General features: G+C 42.4%; 1 protein-coding gene across 6 annotated transcripts in view; it reads left to right on the forward strand.

Moving 5' to 3' along the window:
* The first annotated feature begins 1,117 nt into the window (after window positions 1–1,117).
* Window positions 1,118–25,578, forward strand: part of WASHC1 (WASH complex subunit 1) — a 38,124-nt gene continuing 13,663 nt past the window's right edge. Inside the window, exons 1-2 of one of the 6 annotated variants that reach the window (XM_053944273.1) lie at window positions 1,118–1,183; window positions 11,973–12,126. In XM_053944273.1, coding sequence (XP_053800248.1) covers window positions 11,978–12,126 — 149 coding nt within the window. In that variant the 5' untranslated portion in view covers window positions 1,118–1,183; window positions 11,973–11,977. The other 5 variants (XM_053944270.1, XM_053944271.1, XM_053944272.1 and 2 more) reach the window with 5 other exon arrangements.

The raw sequence follows: 25,578 nt of genomic DNA on the forward strand, positions 1-25,578 counted from the left end.
TCCCACTGCAAAGGAAGTGGAACTGAGCAAACAATCTGCAACAGGTAATTTATGTAATGAATTTACCCTTTTCCCTTGAGCTAATATGCATGAGTGCGTGCTGATGTCTTCAAGTGTGTTCCCTGTTTGAAGAGGCTTGCCTTATTTTTTTCCCCTGTGCACTGCTTTTAATGCTTCATATCAATCACAAGTGTTCCCTGGTGCATCCAAAAGCTGCTATTTGCTATTCAAATGGTGTGAAGTTGCAACTGTTTACCTAAGTTTTGAGAAATTGTTTCTGATCCTGAAGTGGAAAAGCATTCAAATACCTCTGTCATGTGCAGCACGCAGCCCTTTAAAGTGTGGGTTTAATGTTTACAGATGAGGTCTCGCAATTCATTTTTCACGAGCGTGTTTGTGCTGGGAGACCTTGGTTGCTGGAATGTGTGCACAAAGGGAAGCATGAAAGCAACACAATAACAAATTAGGGCAACGTTCTTAAAAATTCTGTATTTGTTAAATCAGCTTTTAAATTGCCCAACTCTAAACATGAGCAGTGGAGTGTGAGACAGAGATTCCCCTTTTTGCTTGCCATGCTCTATACCAGATAACATGGAAGCAAAGCAGCCAGGTGCAGAAGTCGGGCTGGAACTATTAGAGAGTGTCCAAAGGAGGGGCAAGAGGATGGTGAAGGGTCAGGAGTGGAAGCCTGTGAGGAGCAGCTGAGGGCGCTTGGTCTGTTCAGCTGGAGGAGACTGAGGGGAGACCTCACAGTGATGTTCAGCTCTCCTGAGAGGGGAAGAGGGGGTCAGACACTGATCTTTTTCTCCGTGGTGACAGTGACAGGACCCGAGGGAATGGCCTGGAGCTGTGCCAGGGCAGGTTTAGGTTGGGTATCAGGAAAAGGCTTTTCCCCCAGAGGGTGGTTGGGCACTGGAGCAGCTCCCCAGGGCAGTGGGCACAGCACCGGCCTGCCAGAGCTCAAGGAGCGTTTGGACAAGGCTCTGGGGCACACGGAGTGACTGTGGGAATGTCCTGCGCAGGGCCAGGAGCTGGACTCGGCGATCCCCGGCGGCGCCTCCCGGCCGAGCACATCCCGCCATTCCCTCACTTCCTCTCGGGCCGCGGCTCCGCAGGGGCGCCCTGGCCGGGCGGAAGTGACGCGCGCGTGAGGGCGGAAGCGGCGCGGGCCCGCGGGCGGCAGGTGAGGAGCGCGCGCGGGGGCGGGGCCGAGCCCGGGCCCCACATAGCCCCGGGAGGGCCGCGGGGAGCCGGGCGTGGCCGGCGGGGCAGGGCAGCGGCTCCGGGAGCGGCTCCGGGGAGCAGCCGCGGCTCCGGTGGGTGCCCTTCCGCCGGGCCCGAGCGGGGCCTCCGCGGAGGGCCGTGGCCTGTCACGTTTGGGGGCCACAGGCCCGGAAGAGCCCAGCAGCGCCTGGTTAGGGAGGGACAGCAGGGCTGGAATATGGTTCGTTGCACTTCTTGTCCCGGGTGCGTTAGGAAGAGCATTGCCTGCAGGTCGAGGGAGGGGATCCTGCCCCGCTGCGCAGTGTTGGCGCGGGAGTGCTGTGTCCCGTTCTGGACTCCTCAGGGCGTGTGACACATGGAGCTCCAGCAGGGAGCGGCGAAGCCGGTTAAGGGACTGGAGCATCTCTCTTGTGAGGGCAGGCTGAGGGAGCTGGGTCTGTTCAGCCTAGAAAAAAGATTTTCCAGACAGGTTGTGGAGTCTCCCTCACTGGATATTCAAGGACCATTTGGGCGCAATCCTGTGCCAGGTGCTCTAGGATGGCTGCTTGAGCAAGGGGTTGGACTGGATGACCCACCGAGGTCCCTTCCAGCCGGAGCCATTCTGTGATTGTTACTTGGTGCTTGGGTGCTGAGCCATGACATGGACTGGGAGATCTTCCAGGCAGGCATGGAGCATGGAATTCTCAAGTTGGCGGTGATGTACAGGACTCCTGAGCTGCACACAGGGTTTCAGGGAATGGCAAGGGCAACGCCTCCTTTCAGTGTAGATCAGGTACCCTGTAGGGACACACGGGTGATGCTGCAGCCTGAAGGGAGGAACAAAAAAAGAGGAGGAGGTGTCTGAGAGAGACACGGGGTTCTGTGCTGTGTGTTATGTGATTTTTCCTCAGAAAGTCGACTACTGGCTTGTGGTAGGGTTTGGGTGTTTTGTACTATTCCAAGTAGTTGTACTATTTGTAGTACAAATAGCACTTTGTACTATTCCTAGGCCAGTAGTTGTGTTGATTTATTTGTCAAATAAAACCATATTGTCAGTGTTTGCAAGTGAACCCAATTTGCTGATGCAATTATTCTTTTTCTATGTTCAAAGTAAAGAATGAGTTGGCCAGCGACAAGGAGACCATAGGACTACTAGACCTAGCTGTGCACATGAAGAAAGGATGCTGATGGATGCAGGGAACATTGTGAATTCACATCCAGCAGTGATGGTCATTGACAGTATTTATTTTAGTAATCAGCAGGAAATCCTGTGATAAGGTTTCCTTTTTTTTTTTTTTTTTTTTTTTTTTTCTGGTTTGCTTGTGGAGGTTTTGTGTTTTGTTTGGTTCTTTTCTTTTTTGGTTGTTAAATGTGGTTCAGATATTGAATGGATTAATAGCACCTGGATTTTCCCAAAGACCTCTTTCCAAAGAGGAGGCTCTTCATCCCTCTGCAGAGGAGGCTAATTCTTGACTCTGTGCAAGTCACAGTGCAGCTTCCAACGAGGAGTGTGGGATAGTGCTGAATGTGGTTGTGGCATTTCACGTGATTGAGGCAAATGTCAGCTGGGAGTTTGCTTGGAATGATTTCTTTATTTCGTGGACGTTGCATGGCGGGTGTTGCTGCTGTGATGTGCAGACTGGGCTCACCTGTCCTGGAGGTAGAAGTTGGAACTGCTCCCATTCCTTGGCAGTTCCCTGAAAGACAGAGCCTTCCTGGAGCAATGAAAGGAAGCGGAGCAAAGAGTGCTGCTCTTGCCAGAGGCAAGGCCTGGAAGCAAAGTGGCTTTGGCATGTCCTTGTAGGGACTTTTCTGCATGACAGTTTTCTGGGAATCGGAGGTGCTCCAGTCAACTTGCCCTTGCTTAGACTTTATTTTAGGAAGGTTGGCTAATAAGTTCTCCTGATATTTCATTATGTTTGTCTTGTCTGAGTAGTAAAGCTAGGATGTAGTAGCTGCCTGATCTATCTCTGTATTCCTGGGATGCTTTGGGGGGAAACAGCCACACTTCCAGAGCCCTGAGGCAGAAGAGTGCCTGAGGTACTCCTAGAGCAGCACAGGCTGCTATTCTTAGAATCTGTCCTTCTTCTATCACTCCAGATATTTAAACTGAGTTTTAAGTCTTCATTCCTTCAGATACAAAGTGCTGTTCTCTCAGGTCAGGAGTTCTTGGGCCAGAAGACTGAAAGCTGATAATTCCTGGGAACTACTCTGCAATCTGGTTTCTGGGAATACCAGGTGACTGTGGTTACATCAAGCTCAGTTTGAGGAGTGAAAGGGAAGGGTAGAAATTGAGGGCTGGGGAAAAATAGTGTTGAGGTAATCCTGAAAGCAAGGCAGATTTTTTTTTTTTATAACATTTTTTTAGATTAAAAGTAATGTGCAGAGGAAGAAGAGGATTATGTCTGAAATTGTTATGTTTCCCATGGATGTGGTTTAAGAGATTGAAGGGAATCATTTTTATCACTCAGAAAAGCAATTTCTATAGTTAATCAGTTCTGCTTATACTCCCTCACGAGATAACCTTTCCCAGAAAATAGTTCATCCAGGTATCATTTTTTTTTGACCCAGCTTTTCATCAGCTCCTGTCAATCAGGCCACTCTATAGGGGTATTCCTTCTAGCAAATGCGAACAGACTTGAAGACATTCCTTATTTAGTGAGTTCTCCTGTCATCTTCTAGAAATGCAAGCATTGGCGTTGCTTTTGAATGTATAAAACAGGAAGGAACTGATCTGGTCGCTGGTTTGGTTTAGTTGTTTCCTTAACTGAATGTCTAAGGCTTTGTTGTAATACTGCACGTGGAGCCTGGGGGCTGTAAAACTCCAGGACTTCGGAATGTGGAGGTGAAAACCAGGGCATTGCGAGTTATGGTTTGTGACAGTGGTTAGATCTGCAGCTGAGGTCCCTCTGCAGAAGGGTGGAGCTGATTTTGCATCAGAAAATTAGAGGGGAAAACTAGCTGGATTTTTTTTTCTTTCTTCTTCTTTTTTTTTTTTTTTTGGAAGTAAGTATTGCTGTGGTCTGATAGTGAGAATGAGAAGCTCCAGACATTTTGCAGGAAGCTCTACAGCAGCATTCTGCTTAACCTGGTTTTGGAGTTCCATTGTTCCATTGTTTAAGAGAACTTGCTGCAGAGAAATGGCTCTCTAGAGGACTTTGCATAGCCAGGGGCTTCTGTGTACCTCAGGCATACAAAACCAAAGTGCCCCCATTTAGGAAATCAAAGGAGGAGCTGTGTCTGGACGTTTGGGATGGGATTTTCAACTTTAGCAATGGTGTTTGCATAGTAGGTGTTGCTAAGCTATTTGTTTAGCCTTCCTTTATAATAAATAGTGATAGGAAGGTAAGGCAGGCAATTAGCAGAATGTTTGTGGTCAGTTGTATGTGCTGCCCTGGAATCAGATCAATTGTTCATTACAGCATCTGTTTGTCTCCATTACTGATGAGAGCCAAAGGTGGCAGTAAAAGAGGGGGTTATCTGATTAACTTTAGATATCAACATCTGTCTGTCAAAAGGAGCATTATGTATCCAGCTGGAGGAAATGAATTTCAGCCTGTGCTTAGAGGACAGGGCTTTCTCAGCCAGGTGATGCAGTGAGGGAGGCTGCCTATGCTTCACAAAACAGAGCTCTGTGTTGAGGGGAAAGATTGTCCTGAAGACAGTAGTGGCTGAGAGGGGGTCTTAGCTTATGGAGTTGGCAGGATTGAAGTGCACTTCTAAATTCTTTTAAGTCTCTACTTTTCAGATTCTCTTAAAAAAAAATGTAATAGCATTCTCTCTCTGGAGAGTCAATGTAATTTTTTGTATCTAATCCATCTTTAAATGTCAGGTATTTTACTAAGGAGTTGCCGCATGCTTTTCTAAAGCTGGGCTCTGAGATCTCAAATTTTGTTTCTTTCTCTTAAGCCTAAGTGGAATACACCAGTAGTGACAAACCAACAAATCTAAGTGGCTCTGAGTAGTTTTTTGGGTGAGCAGGAGTCTCCAGATTTCACCTCTAGTAGCCGCCACAGCTATTTCTTTCAAAGCAAAGTGTGTGAGCCAAAGGTGTTTTTAACAGGCTCTGGCTTCTTGAGAAGGAGGTGCCTTAAATGCTGGGCTTGTGCTTTTAGAAGCAGATTTTTGACAGGCCCGTGCTTTCCCTCAGGTAGTCCAGCTGACTGTGAGGCACCTCAGTGCTCTGCTGCTTCTGCAGGGCCATGGTGTGATGTGAGGCTGACTCCTTTCAAAAAGGGTTTGGCTGTTCAGGTCATCCCATATCAATGAGCATTTGTGGGAGCAGGAGATGCCCTGTAGGATTCATTTTTTACAGAGAGTTTTTGTTGCTGGTGTTCTTCTGAGATAATGCTATACTGTAAGGATAGGCTGAAAGCTTGAGGTTGAGTAAGTATCCTCTAAAGCTGGAGGAGAGGAGCAGAAATGGCTTTTACAGCTGTGGCTAAAGTAACCTTGTGATGTTGATTGGGCTGTGGTGTGCTCCTGCTGCTGAGAGGGAGGGAGGATGATGGTTTCTCAAGCTTTTCACTTTCCTACACCTGCCAGTTTCTGTGTCTGGGGAACTCCAGCTCCTCTGTTTAATTCACTCCTTGATAATGGGCAGGGTGGGACAGTGGAATGGACAGAGTCATTGAGTTCCAGAAATAGCCCTGGGAGGCAAAATCGCAGCCAATGCCAAGCACTCCAAAGATGGAGAAACTCCACTGTTGTCTAAAATAGCTACTAGAGGTCTTAAGACCAAAGCAGTAACATCTACAAAGGAGTTTGAGGGTGCTACTATAAGAGACATCTAGTAACATGAGCACCCTGGTGGAGTACAGCCTGCTACGGGGCCTAATTAGGGTCTTATTAATGCTTTCTTTCATCACTGCCTTCCAGCCTTCAGATGGTGATTAGACCTATTTATAGGGGCAGAGTTCTTTAATATACAGCACAGTGTACTTCTTGCCAATCAAATCAGTAGCATCTGCATCTTTGATTGCTGCTTAATAACATTGTAGAAGATGGTTAATTAAAAAATATAAATAGACCTTTCATCCTCTTAACTTACCAAAGTGCTTCTCTCCTGCCCCCACCTTGCTTCCCAAAAAAAAGAGTAAAGTTGGATTAGCACAGGGACTGTGGTGAACCTCTCATCTCACTGCTGGAAATGCATCCTGCTATCCTATCCAGGATAGTTACCTCTTGTGTGCTCTGCTGGAGGACTAAATTTCATCCCCTCTCATGAATGTCAGCACAGGGCAGAATGATTATATGCTGCATAATAATAGGTCTTGTATGTAGGCTCCTGTGCTGCATTTGAGCAATTTCTAGCTTTTGTTTCAGTGTCTACATCTGTGTGAGTGTGTGTGAACACACTGCCTTACCCTGCCCCTGAACAGCATTTCATATGCAATGGCATATTTTGCTTTTCCAAGTCTCTTTTTTAAATACTTTTCTCTGTTTTTTGCAGCTGGTAAACTCACAGGAGTGTGCTTTATCTGTGGAGGGCAAGGTGGTATAATTAACTTTTTATATTGTTCTTATTTTTTCCTTAGAGGATTTAAGTCTGGTATTTTGTTGGGATAGCCTATAGGCAAGCCTCCAGAACAATCAAGGTATGACTTGAATATGCTAGCAGATTTGACCATGGGAAAATGTTTGTCCAGGTAAACATGGTAGAAATATTACATGTAAGAAATTACTCTCAGGGAGGAATTTGGAATGACTTCTCATGGTTAACCAAGTAAAGGATGTGACTTTCCTCTGTCAGAGGAGACAGCACTTTCTGATAAACTATGCCCAGAGCCTGTCTGCTCCATCTTTTGAGTGTGTTTGACCTTAAACTGTAGCTCATTTGTGGTTTGGTCTGTTCCCACTTTGGAACCATACTGGTGATAGTGGTGTGTGGTGAGGGATATGCAGACGTGTTTTATTGCGTATTGCTGATCCCTGTGTCCTCACAGGTGGCTACAAGGCATTGATCTTTTTTTAGGATCCTACAAAAGAGGGTTAGAGATAGCCTGCCACTTCTTTTTGGAGATGTTACTGCCTGAGGGAATTAAAGGCCTCTAGTTTTTGCTGCCTTTCCAGTGCAGTGACAGAAGCAGCAGCACAGTAATTGCTGAAGCAGCCATTGTAGCTTTGAAGTATACCTGCTGATTTTTTTCAAAGTATTTAGTCTCTCTTCTCCCCTGAGCCTGCTCTTTTCAGCTTCTTTAAACATGTTAAGGAAGCAGGTATTGTTGATGGCTTGCCTTATTCTCCCTTTATTTTCATAGCAAAGTACACGTCTGGTAAGTGCTTGTGTACAGCTTTACATTCTCCCTGTGTTAAGGGCAGCTAGGCTATATTTTTAATATTGCCTTTGTTTATATTCCTTTGAAAAACTAAAATATTTTAAGGTTGTGGGGTTGTTTTACTTCAATCATCCCAGTGGTCAATCCTCCACAGAGCAGTATTTTCTAATGAACTTATGGAAGTGCTGCTTCTTTTACAAACTCTGTTTGCTCTGTAACAAGTTCTTTTGGGCTTGCCTTAACATAAGAAATTTTATTCTTATGGAGAGAGGTGAGGAAATCAGGTGGAGTGTTTCTCTACCTATCCAGAGCAGTGAATTATATACTTTCTTTTCCAGGGGCAGAGCTCCACATGTCCCTCCAAGTATTAGACTTAGCTGTGGTGAGTGAAGAGTAGGCCCAGTTGTTGGTTCCAAATGCCTGGAAACCCTGGAGTGCTCAGCCTGTATCTGTCCTAGTTTATGTCTTCCAGAGAGGTGAGACAGTCTGGTAGAGACTGATTCTGTTTCCCACTCCTGCTGTTTCTCTCAGTTTTTGCAAGTGTGAGTGTTGAAACTGAGAGGGAGAGAACAGCTTTGAGTGTGGAGGAATGGCCACTAGCCCTGAGGAGTTTTGGACCAGCTTGCCTGAGGTGAAAGGCACAGCTTAAGGCAGAAGTGCAAATCTAAGCAGTCAGTAGCTTTAGTCAGAACTTCCAAAACAGAACATAGCACTTGGAAGTAGGTGATGCAGTGAGAAAACAACCTTTTTCTCTTTGTTTTCACTTTAATAAGGTAAATGAGGTTATTATATAACACCAGAGCATATTTGTCTTGATCATGAAAGTTGACATAGAAAAAACAATTGAATAAAAAATGGCTGGAGCCCCCAGATGCTGCAGCTCTTTTGCTCTTTTCCAGAGCCTCTTTGATGACAAAAAAAAAAAAAAAATCTCTGTGTTGCTGTTTCTTCTACTTTGTGTGACCCATTGGTGGTCACACCACTAATGATTAAATCTCTTGAGTGATCTGACATCTGCCCACTTTCTTTGGGCACGTGTCCATTTCTCATTGTAGCATCAGAGTATTTCATGTCAGTTGTCATAATTCCAGCATTGCTGTACTTCCTAGAGAAACACACCCTCTGTAAGATACTGCAGTGATACTGGAACCAGTTTGTTGCTTTGCTGGAAGTCCCTTCTATATGTAAGATAGAAGCAGTTTATTTGCACCTTTGTGTGCATGTTACATGAAGGCTTGGCACCCATTGGATAGGTTAGAAGAGTTGACATATTTTAACACCCAGCACTCACTTCTTTAGTGGAACATGGGAAGAAAATGTGCTGCTTCCTTCTCAGTGCACTGGGGTCTGAGATGAAGAAAGAGCCAGTCTTACTGAGTGATGTTCAGTCTTTGCTTTCCTTCCTGACTTCTGCTGGGAATATTTTAAACTTTCCCTTTTAAAATATTCCTTATTCCTGCAGTCTCTCTCTGTTAAGTGAAGCAATTCTCCTTTTATTCTAACCACGTGGTGGCCCTTATTCAAATTGTTTGTAAAACTGTCTTATTTCTCCAATTAGTTTGGTCCTAGGAGGTAACAAGTAGCAGCTGTAGCATGGGATTTTGCCCAAGTCTAGTCATTTAATTGTTGCTGTTTTCCCTCCTCCTTGCTATAGAACTTGTTCTCTTGCACAGAAAGAATTGTCTCTTGTATCTGTCTCTGGCAGTAATTTCCAGAGTCTGCCATATTTTTCCACTATTTGTTTTAGGAAAGGTGAGAGTCTGAAGCTCCTTTGAGAGTCTTCATGGAGAACCTTTGAAGGTGATATTTACTGACAGACAAACTGTGACAGTGTGAGCAGGAGCACCCAGGGATTTTCCTGCTTTGCCCAGTACTGGGTGCTCCTCTCTTTGCAAGGGAGCAGTGGGACCTGAAGGAGAGTCTGTAGCTTCTGACTGTAGGGAAAGAAATGTTTTGGGAGTAGCTAGAGGAGTGCTGCTCCCAAGTGGGAGCATCTGGCAGTCAGCAGCCAAACTGAGCCTGGTTTTAGGAAGGACACTAGAATTAGGATTGGTGAGAGTCTGAGAGATCATACTGGGGCTGCATAATCTTATCTGGCCTCAAGAGGTGAAAATCTGGGCTTTCTTAGGATTACCTTTACACAGGAATGGTTTTGATAATGAAACAAGTTTCAAAAGTTTCCTTCTTGCCCCTGCTTCCCACTATGTTTCATGACTGGACAATTACAGCTGTTTATCTGGCTGCAGTAAATTGGGTCATTGAACTGATTCGAGTTAAAAATAGACATCCCAAACATCAGGAGCTCTGATGCAAGGGCAGAGTTTTGACCAGTGTCAGGGAGGATTATAAACACCTTTTACTGCTAGGGCCAGAGTAACTCATAACCACATCCTGGCTGTGTTATCTAGTCACTTTATTCTGTAGTGACAGTCAAATAGTAGATTTGAAAGGAAAAGTATTGAAGCTTGATTGTGGTCAGCAGATCAGAAACTGCTGTCTCAAAATTAGCTGTACTCATCTCAGATTAGCTTGTATGCTTTACAGCTCTAAATAATAATTTCCTGTCTGCAGAGTAGGCCCAGTCAAGAAGACTAATCAGTGTGCAAACATTGCTGCTAAAGAGTGCAGATACAGAGTCTTGCTGCCAGTGATGCATGAAATGAAACAGAGTAGGTCTAGGCTTCCTAGACTGGCAGCAGAGCCAGCTTTCTAATGGCTGGGCTTGATCTTGCAAATTTGTTAACTGTGGAAAGGCTTCTACCTACCCTTACATCTCATATGATTCATTACAAAACACCCCCACCAAAAGAACCCCAAAACCGCTCAGCAAACCCCACATCCCGAAAGAATACCCTTAAATAACAGCCACATCACATTTACAGAAAGCTTTTCCTACTCATGGTATCATCTTAAAGGAAAAATTTGGGGAGGGTGGTGTTTTTTAAATATACAGAAATGGCTGCAGGCAAGTCTAATCTGTTATCTCTTTGTTTTCTGAAGCAAGATAGGGAATTGAAGGAATGTGTGAAGACCCCTCTAATTTTCACATATTAAACTGTTTTTTTATGTTGTGGCTGTCTCTCTTCAGGCTCTTGATTTGTGAATTTCTCCAGTATGGGCTGTGTTTCTATGTCATTCTCAGCCTGCGCTGCTATAGAGCCAGGAATGCAGGTTGCACACAGCACAGCTCTCTTGAACTAGCTCCTGCAGACATCCAAGTACCACACAGGGAATGTGGTGCATCCTGAGATAACCCTGTCTGTTTCTGATACCTTGGTTTTTCATCCTCCTTTGTTTTGCTTCTCCTCAGCTTAATGAATATTTTCTTATACAGATGTACGGAGCTCTGTGTGATGAAACCCTGTAATGAGCACCTGTAAACTAACTGTTTTTTACAGCCTGAATGAGTAGAGACATGGACAAAACAAGTTTGGAGGGAGTTGTGTAGACCTAGCAGTAGAGTTTGGGTTAGAAAACTGTATGGATACTCTACTCTGTTCATTCTTTAGAATGTCCTAATAGTAATGTGTTTGTAGTTTGTAATTTCTAATGCAATTTCTAATGTGCTTAGAGAAATTGATTTTTTTCTCTTTATGTTCTTCCAAGTCCCAGGAACTTGTTTGTTATTTTTGTGAGTAAAGACATGGGAGGTGAACTTTTTGGAAACTGCTGAGGGAGAGGTGAGCCAAGGATGGAAACATGGGCAGTGGGTGACATTTCTCCTGGCTGAGCTATAGACCAGTGGTATTGGCCCAGCTGCTTCCAAAAGTGTGCATACAGCTCTGGTGTGTGGCACACGGCTGAAACATTTTGGTGACTGGTTAGGCTTGAGATATGAAAAGATTCTAAACTAAGGAGGCTTCTTTCAAGATAGTTACTAAGGAAAAATCCAGTCCAGAAGCAACAAAGAGCTCCTGGGTGTCTCAGAATGGAAGAACTCTCATTAACCTACTTGGAGCAAGAAGGGGGTGTGTGCCCATGCATGCCTTGTAATTTCATGGCTTCTGTTCCTGGAAGGGCCTGATGGTGTGTTTCTTGGAGCAGAAGTGTAAGATGAAATAGTGCCTTTGCTAATATGGTTGGATGACCTGAAATATATCCATGTGGAATATGAGGAAAAGGGAAGAGGGGGCAGGGTGATTTGTGATGAGTCTTATTGCCACTCTGAACCGACTTTGCTTCTAACTCTGGTCTTTGTTTTCAGCACAATACTGAGCAGAGATTTGTTAAGTGGCATGCTAAAATAAAATTATGGTTTCCGAGAACATTCAGATAAGCAAGAGAGTCTCACCTCACTGTAGCTGCCTTGAATGTATTAAAAATCCAGTATGTCAGCCTTACTACTTGTGCCTTTCTCCTCAGCTTACCAATTCTGTTGCAAATGCTTTCCTAAAATAATTAGTGGAGCAGAAAGTAGAAGTCCCTGAATAACTGCTGTGATAAAGTGGCAGTGTGTTTAATGTGTAATGACCTATTTGTTCTTTCCCTTAGGTACAATGGCCACAGTAGCCCAGAAGCACTTTTTGGAAGGGCAGACATACTCAGTGCCCCTGATCCAGCCAGACCTACGCAGGGAGGAGGCTGTGCAGCAAGTGGCAGATGCACTTCACTATCTGCAAAAGGTGTCAGGTGATATCTTCAACAGGTAAAGTGCTCTCCTGGAGGGTTGGGTGCTCAGCATTCAGCATTACAAAACAGAGGGCTGTAATTAGGTTGCAGCAGTGAAGGGGAAAGGGCTTTGCATTGGTAAGCAATGGAAGTTCAGAAAAGAGATGAAAAAGGACCAGATGCACTTCAATATGAGTTATTAAATTTGAGTCTGTCAAAGTTAAGCATAATGAAATGGCTGCAGAGATTGCTGATAGCCAGAGATTGTTGGTTATTAATTTTTAATTCGTTTTTATTAATGAATAAAATTATTAATTTTTTATTCCACAAATTGCATTGCTGCTTACTACTTCTGCTGCACTTATCCTTTATTCCTTCTTGCTCATGTTTTGAAGGGGATGCATTGTAATTTAGAGTATCTTGAAGATGTGTCTTTTTGAGTCATTGTACTTGAAGCGGTGAAGTAGAAAATGTCTCTTTGTTCTGATCTCTGCAATGTACAAACTGTTCTTTGGGCCTCCCTTTTTGTGTGTTGGAAGGGCTGAGTGTGGATTTCTTGCCACAGTATCATAATCCATTGAAGTCCATCTCTTCAAGGATTTGGTCCAGATTTAGCACCTCTTGCATATGATCATCTTTAGGATTAGATATTTAAGACTGTCTATATAGCAGATCAGAGAGATTCTTGTGTTTGCTTGCAAATGATGGTAGATAATGTGGTGCCTTTTTCTGTCCAGTGCCATCTTTGACATCTCAGTGCTCTGAGATGGTGTGGACTATCATTGGGAAGGAAACAGATCAGCATTTATCTTCTCATAGTCTAATCTGTAAAAGCACGATTTGGTTTCAGCAGATCCCGTGACTATCTAGTTTAATTTATTTTGGTGTAAGCAGGGTCATATGATGTTCTGTCTTTTTTTTTGAGTTTTGAAAGGTTTTTCTAAGGGTAGATTGAAGTTCTGTGGTTTCTGATAATGATATTTTGAAGGAGCAGTCTCTAAGGCTGAGCTCAGGTTATTGAGGTTAAAAAGGTTTTCCACTGGAATAGTGTTTGTTTGGGCAAGGGCTGTGTGTGGGCTGGATTAGATTGAACACAAGGTCTACTTCATTTGTGCTCTTCAAAGTAGGGGAACACTTCATGATCTAAGGCTGGCAGAAGGCTTTCTAGAGCTGCCATAAACATGGAAAGCATTTCTCAGACTTGGGCCTGGTTGGCAATGCTGTCCCTCTCTGTGGGGTAAATGAAGCTCTTGATAGTACAGGAGTTGCTCTTTCTCTGTCTATTTTTCACTGTTTTTTCTCTCCACACTGCTGTCTAACACAGTACCCTGTAATTTCCCTAGGGAGATAAGCCTGCTGCTTTGTATGCAAGTCACTTCTGAGTACTGAGCAGTGACAGTGAGCAGTGACTGTGATGCTGTTCCCTCACTCTTTGGTGCACTCATGACTTTTAATTGCCAATTTTCTCCAACAACAGAGGAGGCTTCATTGGCTTCTTTGTTTGCTTTGCCTTTCCAGTGAGGTCTTGGCTCTCTGATATAATTAAGAGTGATTTAGTAATTATGCAGGCATCTGATTGGAAGTTCCATGACCTTGGTTGTTCCATGTCAATCAAGGGGCAGAGCTTTCAAGGTGAGAACTTTGCCACTTAGTGACCTTCTATCTTCCCTTTCCTGAGATAAGGCAGCTCTGTCTTCCATTTCCAGGAAGGAGCTGTCTTACCTGGGGAAGCTGGCTGTTTTGATCTGCAGAACAGCAGCTTGCAGTGTTGATGGAGAGGAAACTTGTTCACTGTGGGAGACTTGGCTGAGTGTGTCCAACTCGTTACTTCAGTACTACAGAGATGCAGATGTTCTGAGGTTGTTTTGTGGGAATAGGAGGATTGGTACAGTGCTTTTGAGAGTGGCAAGCCTCTCAAAAGCACTGTATCAATCCACCTGTTGGTATACTTTGCTGTAGGTATACTTTGTTGAAGATGGAGTGAAAGTGTCTCCTACTCTATATGAAAAAAGGAATATTTCCACAACCAGATCTTTGTTTCCATTTTAGCTACTCAAAGTTTCCGCTCAGAATTGTTGCTGACATGACGATTGAGTATGAACTCTTCAAATGAACATGTCAAGATGACACAAGAAAGATACCTTTCCATTTAGGGAATTAGAAGAAAATACAGGGAGCTGTCTTCCGCTTCCCCCCTTTTTGGGCAATTTGGGAAATAGCCCATGTGACAAGCCTCTGCCATCTCTTCTTTCCAATCATTCTCAAAGAAGCTTACTTGCTATTAACTATGGCAAGGTACTTGGTGAATGAGACTGCAGAGTTCATTAGTTCATAGACAATCAAGGGATGTGTGTGTGCAAAACCACAAGTAAACTATGGCTGAGACCTAGAGCATCCCCACTGGGCCCAGCCTTGGAGAACAGGCTTGGACTGCAATCAGGAATTATTTAGAGCAGGATACATCAGCTCAGCATCCCTCTCCATCATAACCCTAACTCTCAGGAGCAGAGACCCACCTGACTTTTTTTCACATGGGGAGCATCAAAGCTCTTGCTTGCTGGGCAATAGAGATTGATGTCTTAGGCCAGTGCTGTCCAGCAGTGCTTTCCTCTGAGGAAATCCTGTCCTCTTGGGGCTGATATCAGTGCTATGACGAGACCAAGAGGCTGCATGTCCTTCTCAAGTTTATGCTTTGAAGTAATGGAAGTTTTAAGCTTGTGTGTGTTAATTGAATCCAAGTCATTAATCTGTTGTGGAAGCTGCAAAGATCACATTCATTGCCTGTAGTTACTTAGATATTAATACTGCTTAAAACATAAATATTCTAACATAGCCAATCTGACATGATATCTGTTTGAATTTAACTCATGGGTTTTTAGGAAGAGTTTTTGATACAGGTCACAGGAAGTGGGATGACCAGTTTAAACCCTTAATTAACAGTAGTCTTTCATCTATTTTTTTTCTCATTACTGGTGTTTTCTGGGTGGGAGATTGTGTTGGAATCATGTACTTTGGAGTATTTTACAGGAAGGTTGTTGGGATAAGTACTTAAAATAAGTGATGAGTTTAGATTTCCTGATATTCCCTCCTAATTAGGTAGGCTAGTCCTTCAGGATTTCTCAGTTTCTGAGGAGCTTGTGCTGGCAAGAAATATTAATAATCTCTAAAGTTGTTTGTTTGCTATTAAAAATGTTCACTTTTGAGTAAATAGATGTGTGGAAAGTTGTTTTTGCAAGTTATCTCATGGAATGTTACTGTAGTAGAAAGAAATCAAATGCTTGGGATTGTAAGGTTGTTATTAAGGTCCAGGATTTGCCTGTAATCCAACCCCAAGTTCTCCTGTGTACAAAATTTCCCATCCTTATATTTCTTTTTTTTTCAGTTTATGGAAAAATTTCTGGTTGTTATTTTTTAAAATCTTTATTCAGTGTCTTTTGCTTGTCTGGAATAATACTTTGCTAAAGCAGTGTATCCTCTTTCCTCCCCAGCTGGATTTGAACTAATTTCATATTACATATTTGAAAAGGGCTTTAATATTATGCAAAAGTTTAACTGAGAGCTGCACTTCTAAAAACCATAGCTGGAAAACAAAAGCACTGTGGAAATGCTGTTCAGGGTGGGAAAGAAATCTGGTAAGGCTGTGATAAGGAAGGTAAGGAGTAGCTGGCTGGGCAGCAGAGCCTTAAGGGATGTTTATGACAGGAGCAGAGCTGAGATGTGAATAGTTCTGAAATTGAAAATACCAAGAAAATCTTAATTGTGAGGTACATTTGTGTGTTTTAAAGACCTCCTTGTTTTAAACCTACTACTGTGATTAGTCATGATCATCAATAATGGAAGTGGGGACTAGTACATCAGTGTAAATGTATTTAATTTAGGAGGTCTGTGGAATGGAAACTTGCCAAGAAGGTTCTTGCTGCAAGCTGTACTGTGTTCTTTGTTATGCAGAGGGGCTCTGGGATGCAGCTTGGAGCTTGGACACTGCATTGTGTGTGTTCCTCTGCTGGCTGCAAGGGTTGATCTTTCTAGGAAGAGAGCAGGAGAGTTTACACCAAGAGACGTGCTGTAGCCCAGGGAATCAATTTTTCTCCAGTTCATTTGAGAGTGTTGTGACTCTTGTTTAACAACTAGGTGCCTCATGGTACTTTGACGTTGTCCCAGAGGTCATCTGAAAGAGCATGCTAGGTCTAGTTTTGTTTCAGGTACCTCTCTTGAGAGGCTGTAGGAGCAGTCATTTGCTGCCAGGAAGATGAAGCAGAAGCAGTGAGGTAAAGAGTGAATGGAGTGTCCTGCAGACATGAGGAAATGGAGAACGGGGACATTTTGCCTGTAGCTGGTTGTTTTTCTTGTAGATAGATGTCCAAGTAATGTGGATTTATTTTCCTCTTAAGTGTAGCACACGCTTTGTAAGGCACCATTCATTTGTTATGGCTGCCATGATCATCTTGAAGCTAACTTTGACAGCTTATGAAGATGTAGCTTCAGATAGGTTCCTAGACTATGGAAAGAAGACTTTAGGAGGTGACACGAGGGTGTGATCAGCATGCTTGGAAGGCTGGGAACAGCTGGTACTAGCAGGCATCCTGCACCCCCATGAAGAAGCAAAGGGAGTGTGACTGTTCTGCAAGAGACCAGGTCATAACTCTTTTTGGATGCTGCTAAAATCCCATAGCTTAAGGTCTTCCTGAATCTGATCTGTGCAAAATTGTAGGAGAGGTGTTCTCCTATTTCTGGAATTAGTCTCAAACCTTCTAAGCAAAAGGAGGCACACAACAATTTCAGACTTTAAGGAGCTCTTGAGAAGATTCTTTCTACTCTAACAGCAGTAGTGGAATATCTTGTGGAAGTATGAGACAGTTTGCTTTAAAACAGATGGCATGTGCAATAGGAAAGGCAAACAGTAAGGAGAAACTAAGGTAATTTCAGTACATATGAATTGTTGATTTATTTTAGTTCATGGTTTTTTTTTTTCAATGCTGACTGGGAAGTCTCTTGTTTGTACTCTGTTCCTTGTTGGAGAAAATTCAATATTGAGTAGCAGCCTTCAAGTTCTTGTGAGGTAATTTTGCCCAGAAATAAGTCTCTATTAATTAAAAGGATTTTGGCAAAGATCTTATGAACTTCCCCATCCAGAGAGTAATTCCTTTACCCCTCAGTCCCTGACTGCAAGTGGCTGTAGCTGTTATTCTCTGGAAATAGGCAAGGAGAAACATGTCATAACAGCAATGTGAGGCAGTGTGTGCCTCACAGCAGAAGTGTTCCCTTATTTCTTAGCCCATGGTTTTGGCAATACTATTGCATTCTCCCACTCCCACTGTTCTTGGTACAATAACATCTGCCATGTCATTCCTTTATTACACAAAGTGATAGCTCTGCCTTCTCAACCAGCTTCAGACACTGGAGATTCACATGTGTTGGAGTAATTTTCTGTTCCTGTGGATGACTTTTGTGTACTCAGTCAGCCCTGGAGGAAGAGCTTCAAACAAGTAATTTTGTTTTACAGGCATGACTTCCATTAGGGATCCAGCATGGAGAAAACTGTCTGGAAAATAACACTGAGTGGCTTGAAATGTGTATTACAGGCTTGTTCCTATGGGGGTTGCACACTGAGGGGAGAGTTGGGGAGGAACACCAGTGCCAAAGGTCTGTTCTTCACACTTGACTGGTGCATTAAATTCCCTTTCCATGGTGCTTCTTTCTGTCTTGCTGTGGTGCTGTCGGGTTTTGCAAATGGGGAAGGTTGTAAGGGTTTAGGTGTAAATGCAACTGACAGCTGAGACAGAGCAGTGCTTTTGGAGACAGGAGGCCTATTTGTATGTGCTAATGAAGCAGTTTTCTTCCTACCAGCAGTTCTGGTTTTCTTCCATCTACATCTTCCAGAACCTAAATTACCCACCTGGGGTTTCTCTGTAACACACTACACCATCCAAATTCTTTAATTCAGGCTTCAGAAACTTTCATCCCCTCCGCGAAATCCACCAGACAAACATTTTATTGAAGGAATTCACCATGCTGTGCCATTAATAATGTTTATCCCCTACTGTCTCTGGCCCAGCATGGTGAATTGGATTCCTTTCTTAATTTATCCAAGAATATGATCCTTATTTTGGATTAATGTGCATTATAAAACCAGGTATTTGCATTTTAATTTACTTCTAGGACTCTTGTTTTAGATTGACCAGCAAAGCTGAATCTGAATACATGCTTGATACGCCTAAGAGGCATAACAAGACATTCCTTTTAGAAGAGGAAGGAAAAGCTGTTGCATTTCTGCTCTGTGAGCAGTAGGAATAGCCTTTGGGTTATCCGTGACATATATAGAACATTCCAATATATATATAACATTCCAGTAACTCAGTACCAAAAAGCAAGGAAGTTCACGGTCTCCATAGTGCAGTTCTCTCTGTTGTTTTGTCTCTCTGTTGTTTTTTAGTTTGGTTTTGCTTCAACAATACTCTTGAGAGTGACATCCTGGATTTTGTTAATTCCAGAGTGAATTCAGACTCAGTGTGATTTTTTTTTTTTTTCCTTTTGAGGAAGGGTGGGTGAGAAGCTCACAACTGAGCACCAGGCAGGGTTTTCTGTCATTTTTCTAACACCCAGGCAATTAAGGGGATGGGGAACAAACAGCAGCACAGCCAAAACCATGCCCTTCATTACACTTCATGCTTACTTTTAGCTGAGATGAGGGGTTTAGCTGCTGTCAAAGCATTTATCATAAGAACATTTCATGTGTGTGTCACAGGGGTAGTGGTTAAGCTACTGAAGTGCATGAATTTACAGTTCTGGCAGTTTTGGAGTGGGGAAGGAGATTTGGAAGGTACACTGTACAAATTTGTTCTGGTATGACTGTGAAGATAGTGTTTCCATTCTTAATGACTAACTGTGAGTTAGTGCATGGAAAAGATGATTTTTAAAATGACAATGAGGGGAATAATATCATGTGTCTAGACCAGTTCTAAAGGTGTCTGATCACTGATGTGCCTCAGACTGTTCCATTGAAATGACAGAGAAGCTGTCAGTGCAAGCAGAGAGATACCTGCTTTTTGATGCTGTTAGGAATATCTCTGACTGTGGCCCAAAGTTTTCAGGGGAAGAGTAACTAGAAATCCCTCAAGAAAGTAAGAAAGTGCTGTAATCACTCAGGAAAGGTGTTAGATGGATAGAGTGCCATAAAGAGTTGTTCTAATTTGTTAAAGAAGCACACTCAAATTAGCCTGTTGATGGGCATATCACAGAAGGTGGCTTTTGAGATTTGAGTGTGACTGCAATTGATTGTAGGAAAATGAAGAAGTAACACTAAACAACTTCTGTTTCTGAAGAGTAAATATTATTAAATTAAAAACTTCATTTGCAAAAAATAGATATGTGAAGAAATCTTTCCTTTAAGGGAAGGAGGCATGTTTGGAAAGAACTGTTAAGAGAACTTCAGTTTGAAAGTAAAGGTGAGAAAGGGAAAAGCTAAGTTAGCAAGGAGGTTTTGTAACTGGCAAAGGGCTGGTAACTGTTTCTGAGGAAGTCTATGTTATGTAGTTGGGCTTGTTTTAATTGTAGCAAAATTTTGGGTGGATCTTGGGAGTCCGCACTAGTTCTCACAGGATGCTGAAGAAAGTCCTTGTAAGCAGAAGCTGTGAGTGTAAGGAAATAGAAGAATTTTCACTGAGATGTAAGCTGTTGAAAAGTACAGGGATCACTGCAACAAACATGATAAGCAGAAACATAGTACTGAGTGCAAAAGAGAATAATGATCTGAATACTCCAAGTCATGCTTCAAAGGCCAGTTTGGTCGTTTACCAAGTATCTGATTACCACTTGAACAGGTCAGCACAGTGAGGGAAGACCACAGAGGCCCTTATTATGTGATCAAAGTCAGAAAGGAAGTAAGAGTTCTGAGAAGACATGAAGTGTAGTTGTCTTTAAACAGACATTTTATGGTAGCAAGTCTTTTTTCTTGGTTGGGCTTTCCTTCTCCGGAATATTCAAGTCCAGTTGTGCAAGACAGCAGTTTTTATAGAGTAAGCACTAGCTTGTAAATGATAGCTTTTAGATATGTTTTATTGAAAAGGAGACTGAAGGGTTCAACTTGTGACCTGCAAGTAAAATTTAATGTAATTGCCATCAGCTACTTGGAAGTGGAGAAAATGTCAAGTCAATGCAAAAATCTTTATATGTAAACACGTGTCTTAAATGTGTGTAAAGGCTACATTTTGGATCACAAGAAAGAAGTGGTGGTGAAAGAATTGTCAGTGAATTGTGTTGGTTCTTGCTGGCTGTAGTTTATTCTGGTGAGCATCAGTGGGATGGATTTGGCAATGACAAGACGTTGGAAACGGCAGATGAATTTGCACAGGTGGCCTTAAACTCAGCAAAATGGAAAATTAAGCAGCTACTGAAAGGTATGTGGTAAGTCCTGTGAACTAATGCAAAATTGCTCAAGTTAGTGAATAATGGACTGAAAATCTGATCTGCTGAGACTGTACTGTGAATTTGCCTAGGTTTTCTTTGTTCCAGGGAACAAATGATTCCACTCTTGGTTTCACAAGCAACCAAGACTTAATTAACACTTGGAAATTGCTTGGAGATCTTTGGGTCAAAAGCTATGAAGTTCTGAGGATATTTGATTAAATGCAAAGAAAAGCAGTGCTTTTCTTGGAGAACGATGAGAATGTGAACTGCTATCACCAGGAATCATTTTCTGCTCTGGAGGCAGGTGTGTTTTGCTCAGCATTCTTATTCTTGATGACAGTGGCTTGTTTTGGTGAGATCAACAGACTAAGAGCAATGTTTGTGCTGTGTGCTGTCATAGTATGAAAAACCTCCATCCCAGTAAAGGAGTGGGAGCTCAGCTTTCATCATATTTTCAGCCTTACATCAGGGCAAGACCTTTAGAGATGATCACTTTATTGTGTTTTGTTACACGTGTATAATTGAGTACTACTTACCTTGGTCAAGAAAACTGATTTAAAACAGTTTGGAAGGTATGGGAGAAAGCTAGGAATAAAGATAAACTTCCTGACTGCCTGGCCAGGGGGGAGGAAGGCTCTGCAAATGTCATTCCTCCCACATGATCATGGCGATGTATCTTTGGTCAAGTGAGGCACAGCCTAAAAAGGCTGGGGCGGCTGCTTGTCAGTGCTCCTCTCCTGCTGTTGCTACCTTCAGGTGAAGCTCAGAAGAAACAGTATTTCTGGCTGGTGGCTTATGAATTTCTCTTGCAGCCCCACCTGAGAGAAGGCACAAATCAGACACTTGATCTGCCTCCTGTAACTGTTGCTGGTAGGGAAACCAGGAGCATAATGTCAAATAAGAGTGAGCTGTGTAACAGAAATACTGTCTGTGTAGAATCAGACATCTGAGGAATCTCAGATCTTCTTAAAGGCATTAGCTCTCCCTACCCCAGATACAGTTCACAACAGGGTCACTTGGGCATTTCTCCACTGCTTATGTTTCCTGTGACTCTGTAGTGATGATACACATTTTCTTTTCAATGGGAACAGGGAGGAAGATCTTTGGCTAGCCTGAGAATGGAGCTTTGATGGGAGAATGAGAAACCTAATCTTTGTGTACACACAGTTGATTAATTTAAGGTTACAAGGTGCCAAAGTACGTTCTCAAGCTATCTGCCAAGTAAGATCTATTACTTCAAGCAACATGGAAACAAAATTTATTTTTGACAGTCTTGTAAAATTCTGTCCAAACAGGATTAGCCCTCCTTTGACAAATGATGAAAAAAAAGAAGAACAAAACTGAAAACACTTAGGGTTATTACTACAAAAGATTAAGCTTCAATGAGTAAATACTTAAGAAATTTTTTCAAGGATGAGTGGAAACTCTAAAGATAACAAACTATACTTCACTAGTAACTTTTACTGGTTACAGTACCAGTATCAGTTACTACAACTCCTCTCCTCTGAGGGAGGGCTGAGGCAGTTGGGGTTGATCAGCCTGGGGAAGAGAAGACTTGGAGAAGACCTCATTGCAGGCTGTCGGTACCTAAGGGGCTTATAAGAAAGATGAGGACAAACTTCTTAGCCTGTTGTGATAGGACAAGGAGTACTGGTTTTAAATTAAGAGGGTAGATTCAGACTAAATATAATGAAGACTCCAGCAGTATTGGTAAAGAACCAGTTTTTTTCCATTGCTTCTTTTAGAAGTAATGGAGTTCTTAAAGTCATCTTTCCCAAAAGTTGTCACTGTGATGGTAGAACCTATGTTCTATGTATGGTAGAACCTATGTATATTTTTTATATATATATATATATATATATATATATATATATATGTGTGTGTGTATGTATATATATATATATTATATATATATATATATAAAATACATATATATATATGTTAACACTGTTAATGGAGAAGTAGATTGACCAAAAGTAGCCTGTATAGTTTAAAGATCTAATGGTGTACTTTATTTGCAAACACAGGCTTTCTGCATAGTATACACTGACTTTCTATTTAGTATATATTTCTTCTAAAAAAATGAAAGTGCATCTGCTTTCAGACCAGTCAGTGGTATGAGACAAGTAAAAAACTTGAAGGTTAAAGAGGAACTTGTTTGTGACCTTATTCTATGAAGAAAAAAAAGGGAAACTACTTTTCTGGAGAGGAGAGCAAGCTGCAGGGGAAGAGGGAAAAGGGTGCTGTAATGGTAGGTCAAAATTCTAAGTTTCCAGTTTTTACATAAACTTAATTCACAGTGGTGGGGGTGCCTTCTGAAATGAGAGATTAAAAATCAAAATGAAATGGTTTTTGTGGGAGAACATGACCTATGGAGAGTGATATATGCTGGATCCTGCTGAGGATAACCTGGCAACCTTGATCACTCTCAAATCTGCAAGACCATTCGGCATCACAGGAACAGGGCAATATGCAAATGCTGAAACACCTGCAAATCAGGCTCGAGGAGCAATCAGAGTGAGATAAACATTAATTAGTATAATACCCAAACCCTTAATGGAGGAAGGAACGTTGATTACACAGCCTCACTTGGGACTTCTTTCTGTCAGAGATGGTGTATGATGACAGTTTCTGATTACACTTACTCAGATAAGAAGACTTTAAAAACTGCTTAAATATGGAGAGAGAAGAGCAGAAAGCAAACAAGTTGATCTTTCAGTGAGTGGTTGAATGTGTTTGGCTCTTCATAAGAGTATGTATTTTTACTTTTTGCCTTTCAAACTTTTGAGATGAATTGCCTTTGTGAGCTGATTTTGAATGCTTGCCTGGATCACTGTAAACCATAAGTCTTAGCAGACTTCCCTTCGCTCTCCCCATCTTGATCCTGAGATGTTGCCAGCTGCAGGGGCAGAAGCACTGAGCTGGAGTGGGAAGTGGGCTTCTCACAGTGTTCATTTTGACACTTTCTTTCCTTGTTACCCTGCTCCAGTACCAGCTGCTTGGAGCATCTGAGAATAAAATTAAATACAACAACCATAAACTCAATCCTTTCTTATTCATGCCTCCTGCAGTAAAGGAGAAATTTACTAAAAGAATATGTCATTTAGCCAAAAAAAAAAAAAAAAAAAAGTAGCTTGACTTTTAGGCAAGAAGCCAAGGTTTTATAGAATAAATTTACTATATGTACCCTGAAGTTTAGAACAGCAATGCCAAGCATCCCCCTGCTATCTCTAAGGCTGAGAGCCTGGGCTGGGAGGTGACGAGAAGCCTGATTTTCTGTGATGTGTACAGTCCTCATTTAAGGAAAAAGTAATTTAATACTTCATCTGCCTTATCCTCCTGGGCAACTTCATTTCTCATTCTGCTCTGTAATGTTCTTTCTCCTTGGTTGATCGCTTACTTTTATACTTCAGACATGAAAATTAAGTTCTTTGGTATTCTAGAGATGTTTGCTCCAGCCTCTGTTGCCTAACCTTTCTCGTTCACCTTGGTGTGCAGCTTGCCTATCCTCTCCTATTTCAGAAGTTTTGTCATCCCTGTCAATTTTGGGTGATGTGGATGTTCAACATAGCAAAGAGTCTCTGGCTGCTGTGATGCTTCCTTACAGCTGAATTCTGTCTTTCTCAGACACCGGTCTTGGAATCTGTCGGTCTATCTTTAAACCTTCACTGATTTTAAACTTTTTTTTCTGTTGCTGTCTGATCCTTACCAAGAAAATTGCCTGTAAAATGGAGAGTGGCTTAAATGCAGCAGGATGAGGACTTTAGGACAAAGGAGAAACAAGAGCTAAGTTGGGGTGAAGTGCAGAGGGCTTGAGGGCAAAAATATTTCAGAGGGACAAGAGAAAGTGAAAGCTTGAATCAAAGCAGCTGAAAGGTTGGCTTTAATATCTGCTTAGATCAAAAAATAAAAGTTTGTATGGATTAAGAGATAATCCACTAGATAGATTTAATCTGCCACATGTATTGCTTCCCCAAAGAAAAGCACTGGGAGGGGAAGATTGATTTGGCTCAGTGCCTAGCATTTGAAGGTAGGTGATGTAGTCTCCTTTTTTCACAGACCCCCCCTTTCATTGAATGAAGCACATCCTGCTGAAAGGGAGGGGCTGTCACTGTAGCCTCCTGCTCCTTTGCAGCTCCAATGTCATATTGAATTTAACTAAAGGCGTTTCTCAAGCAGAAAAAAGCACCGAGAGCAAAATAACACAGCAATGACTAAGAATACAGGCATGGGGTAGGTTCATGGTGTTTTTGTCTGCCTGAGCAATTGGTTCTGAGAGGCAGTATTGGGCAATTTTATTTACACTTAATCCCTCTTGTCCTAATTGTCCTTGTCTTCCCTTTAATGGAAGTTAAGGTCTGAATGCCACCTTTCCTCCAGCACTGCCCCTGAAATCCTTGGCCATATCCCTCCATCCCTTCCTTCCTGTTTCCTTTCTGTACAAAAACTGGTTGAGTCCTTTGAGTAAGTTCAGCTTCCACAGCAGTAGAAATAGTTGATCATACATGAGGGCTTTTTCTCCATGTATTTTTTCTGGCAAGATATATGGTGTTTTATGTCTTCTAAATAACACATGCAGCTGTATCTTGAACTGTTCATGCTAACAGTCATGCACTTCTAGGAGCCTGTACACATGGTGGAATTTGGATTGGATGGATTGAGGGGAGTTTAATTTTTATTTCAAAGTTACCTTGTTCAGCAACAAATAAATTAATTCTGTAGACTGATATGTATTCCTTCTGTGTTGTGGGCCTGCATCTGTACCACGTCAGGTGAAGGTTTTTTGCAGATCTTATAAGGTCAGTGGGATTTGGCCTGTCAAATCCTAAAGCAGGAGATAACAGGAGAATGTACAGAGAGCCTCAGAGAAGATCCATCATGGTTTGAAACACCTGAGCTGGCACTGGACAACTTCCTCAGCTTGTGCTGGGAGCAGGCTGTCTGCCTGATACGGTCTCCTTTCACTGATGATATTTGGTGGGCAGTGGGGTTGAATGTCTCCCCTCTTTTTTTTTTTTTTTTTCCTCTGACTGAGGGAAGGGAGGGGAAGAGGTTGGTACCTGGTGAAGCACTGGGGATACTG

This window comes from Vidua chalybeata, chromosome 5 (assembly GCF_026979565.1).
Source record: "Vidua chalybeata isolate OUT-0048 chromosome 5, bVidCha1 merged haplotype, whole genome shotgun sequence".
NCBI classification, from domain to species: domain Eukaryota; kingdom Metazoa; phylum Chordata; class Aves; order Passeriformes; family Viduidae; genus Vidua; species Vidua chalybeata.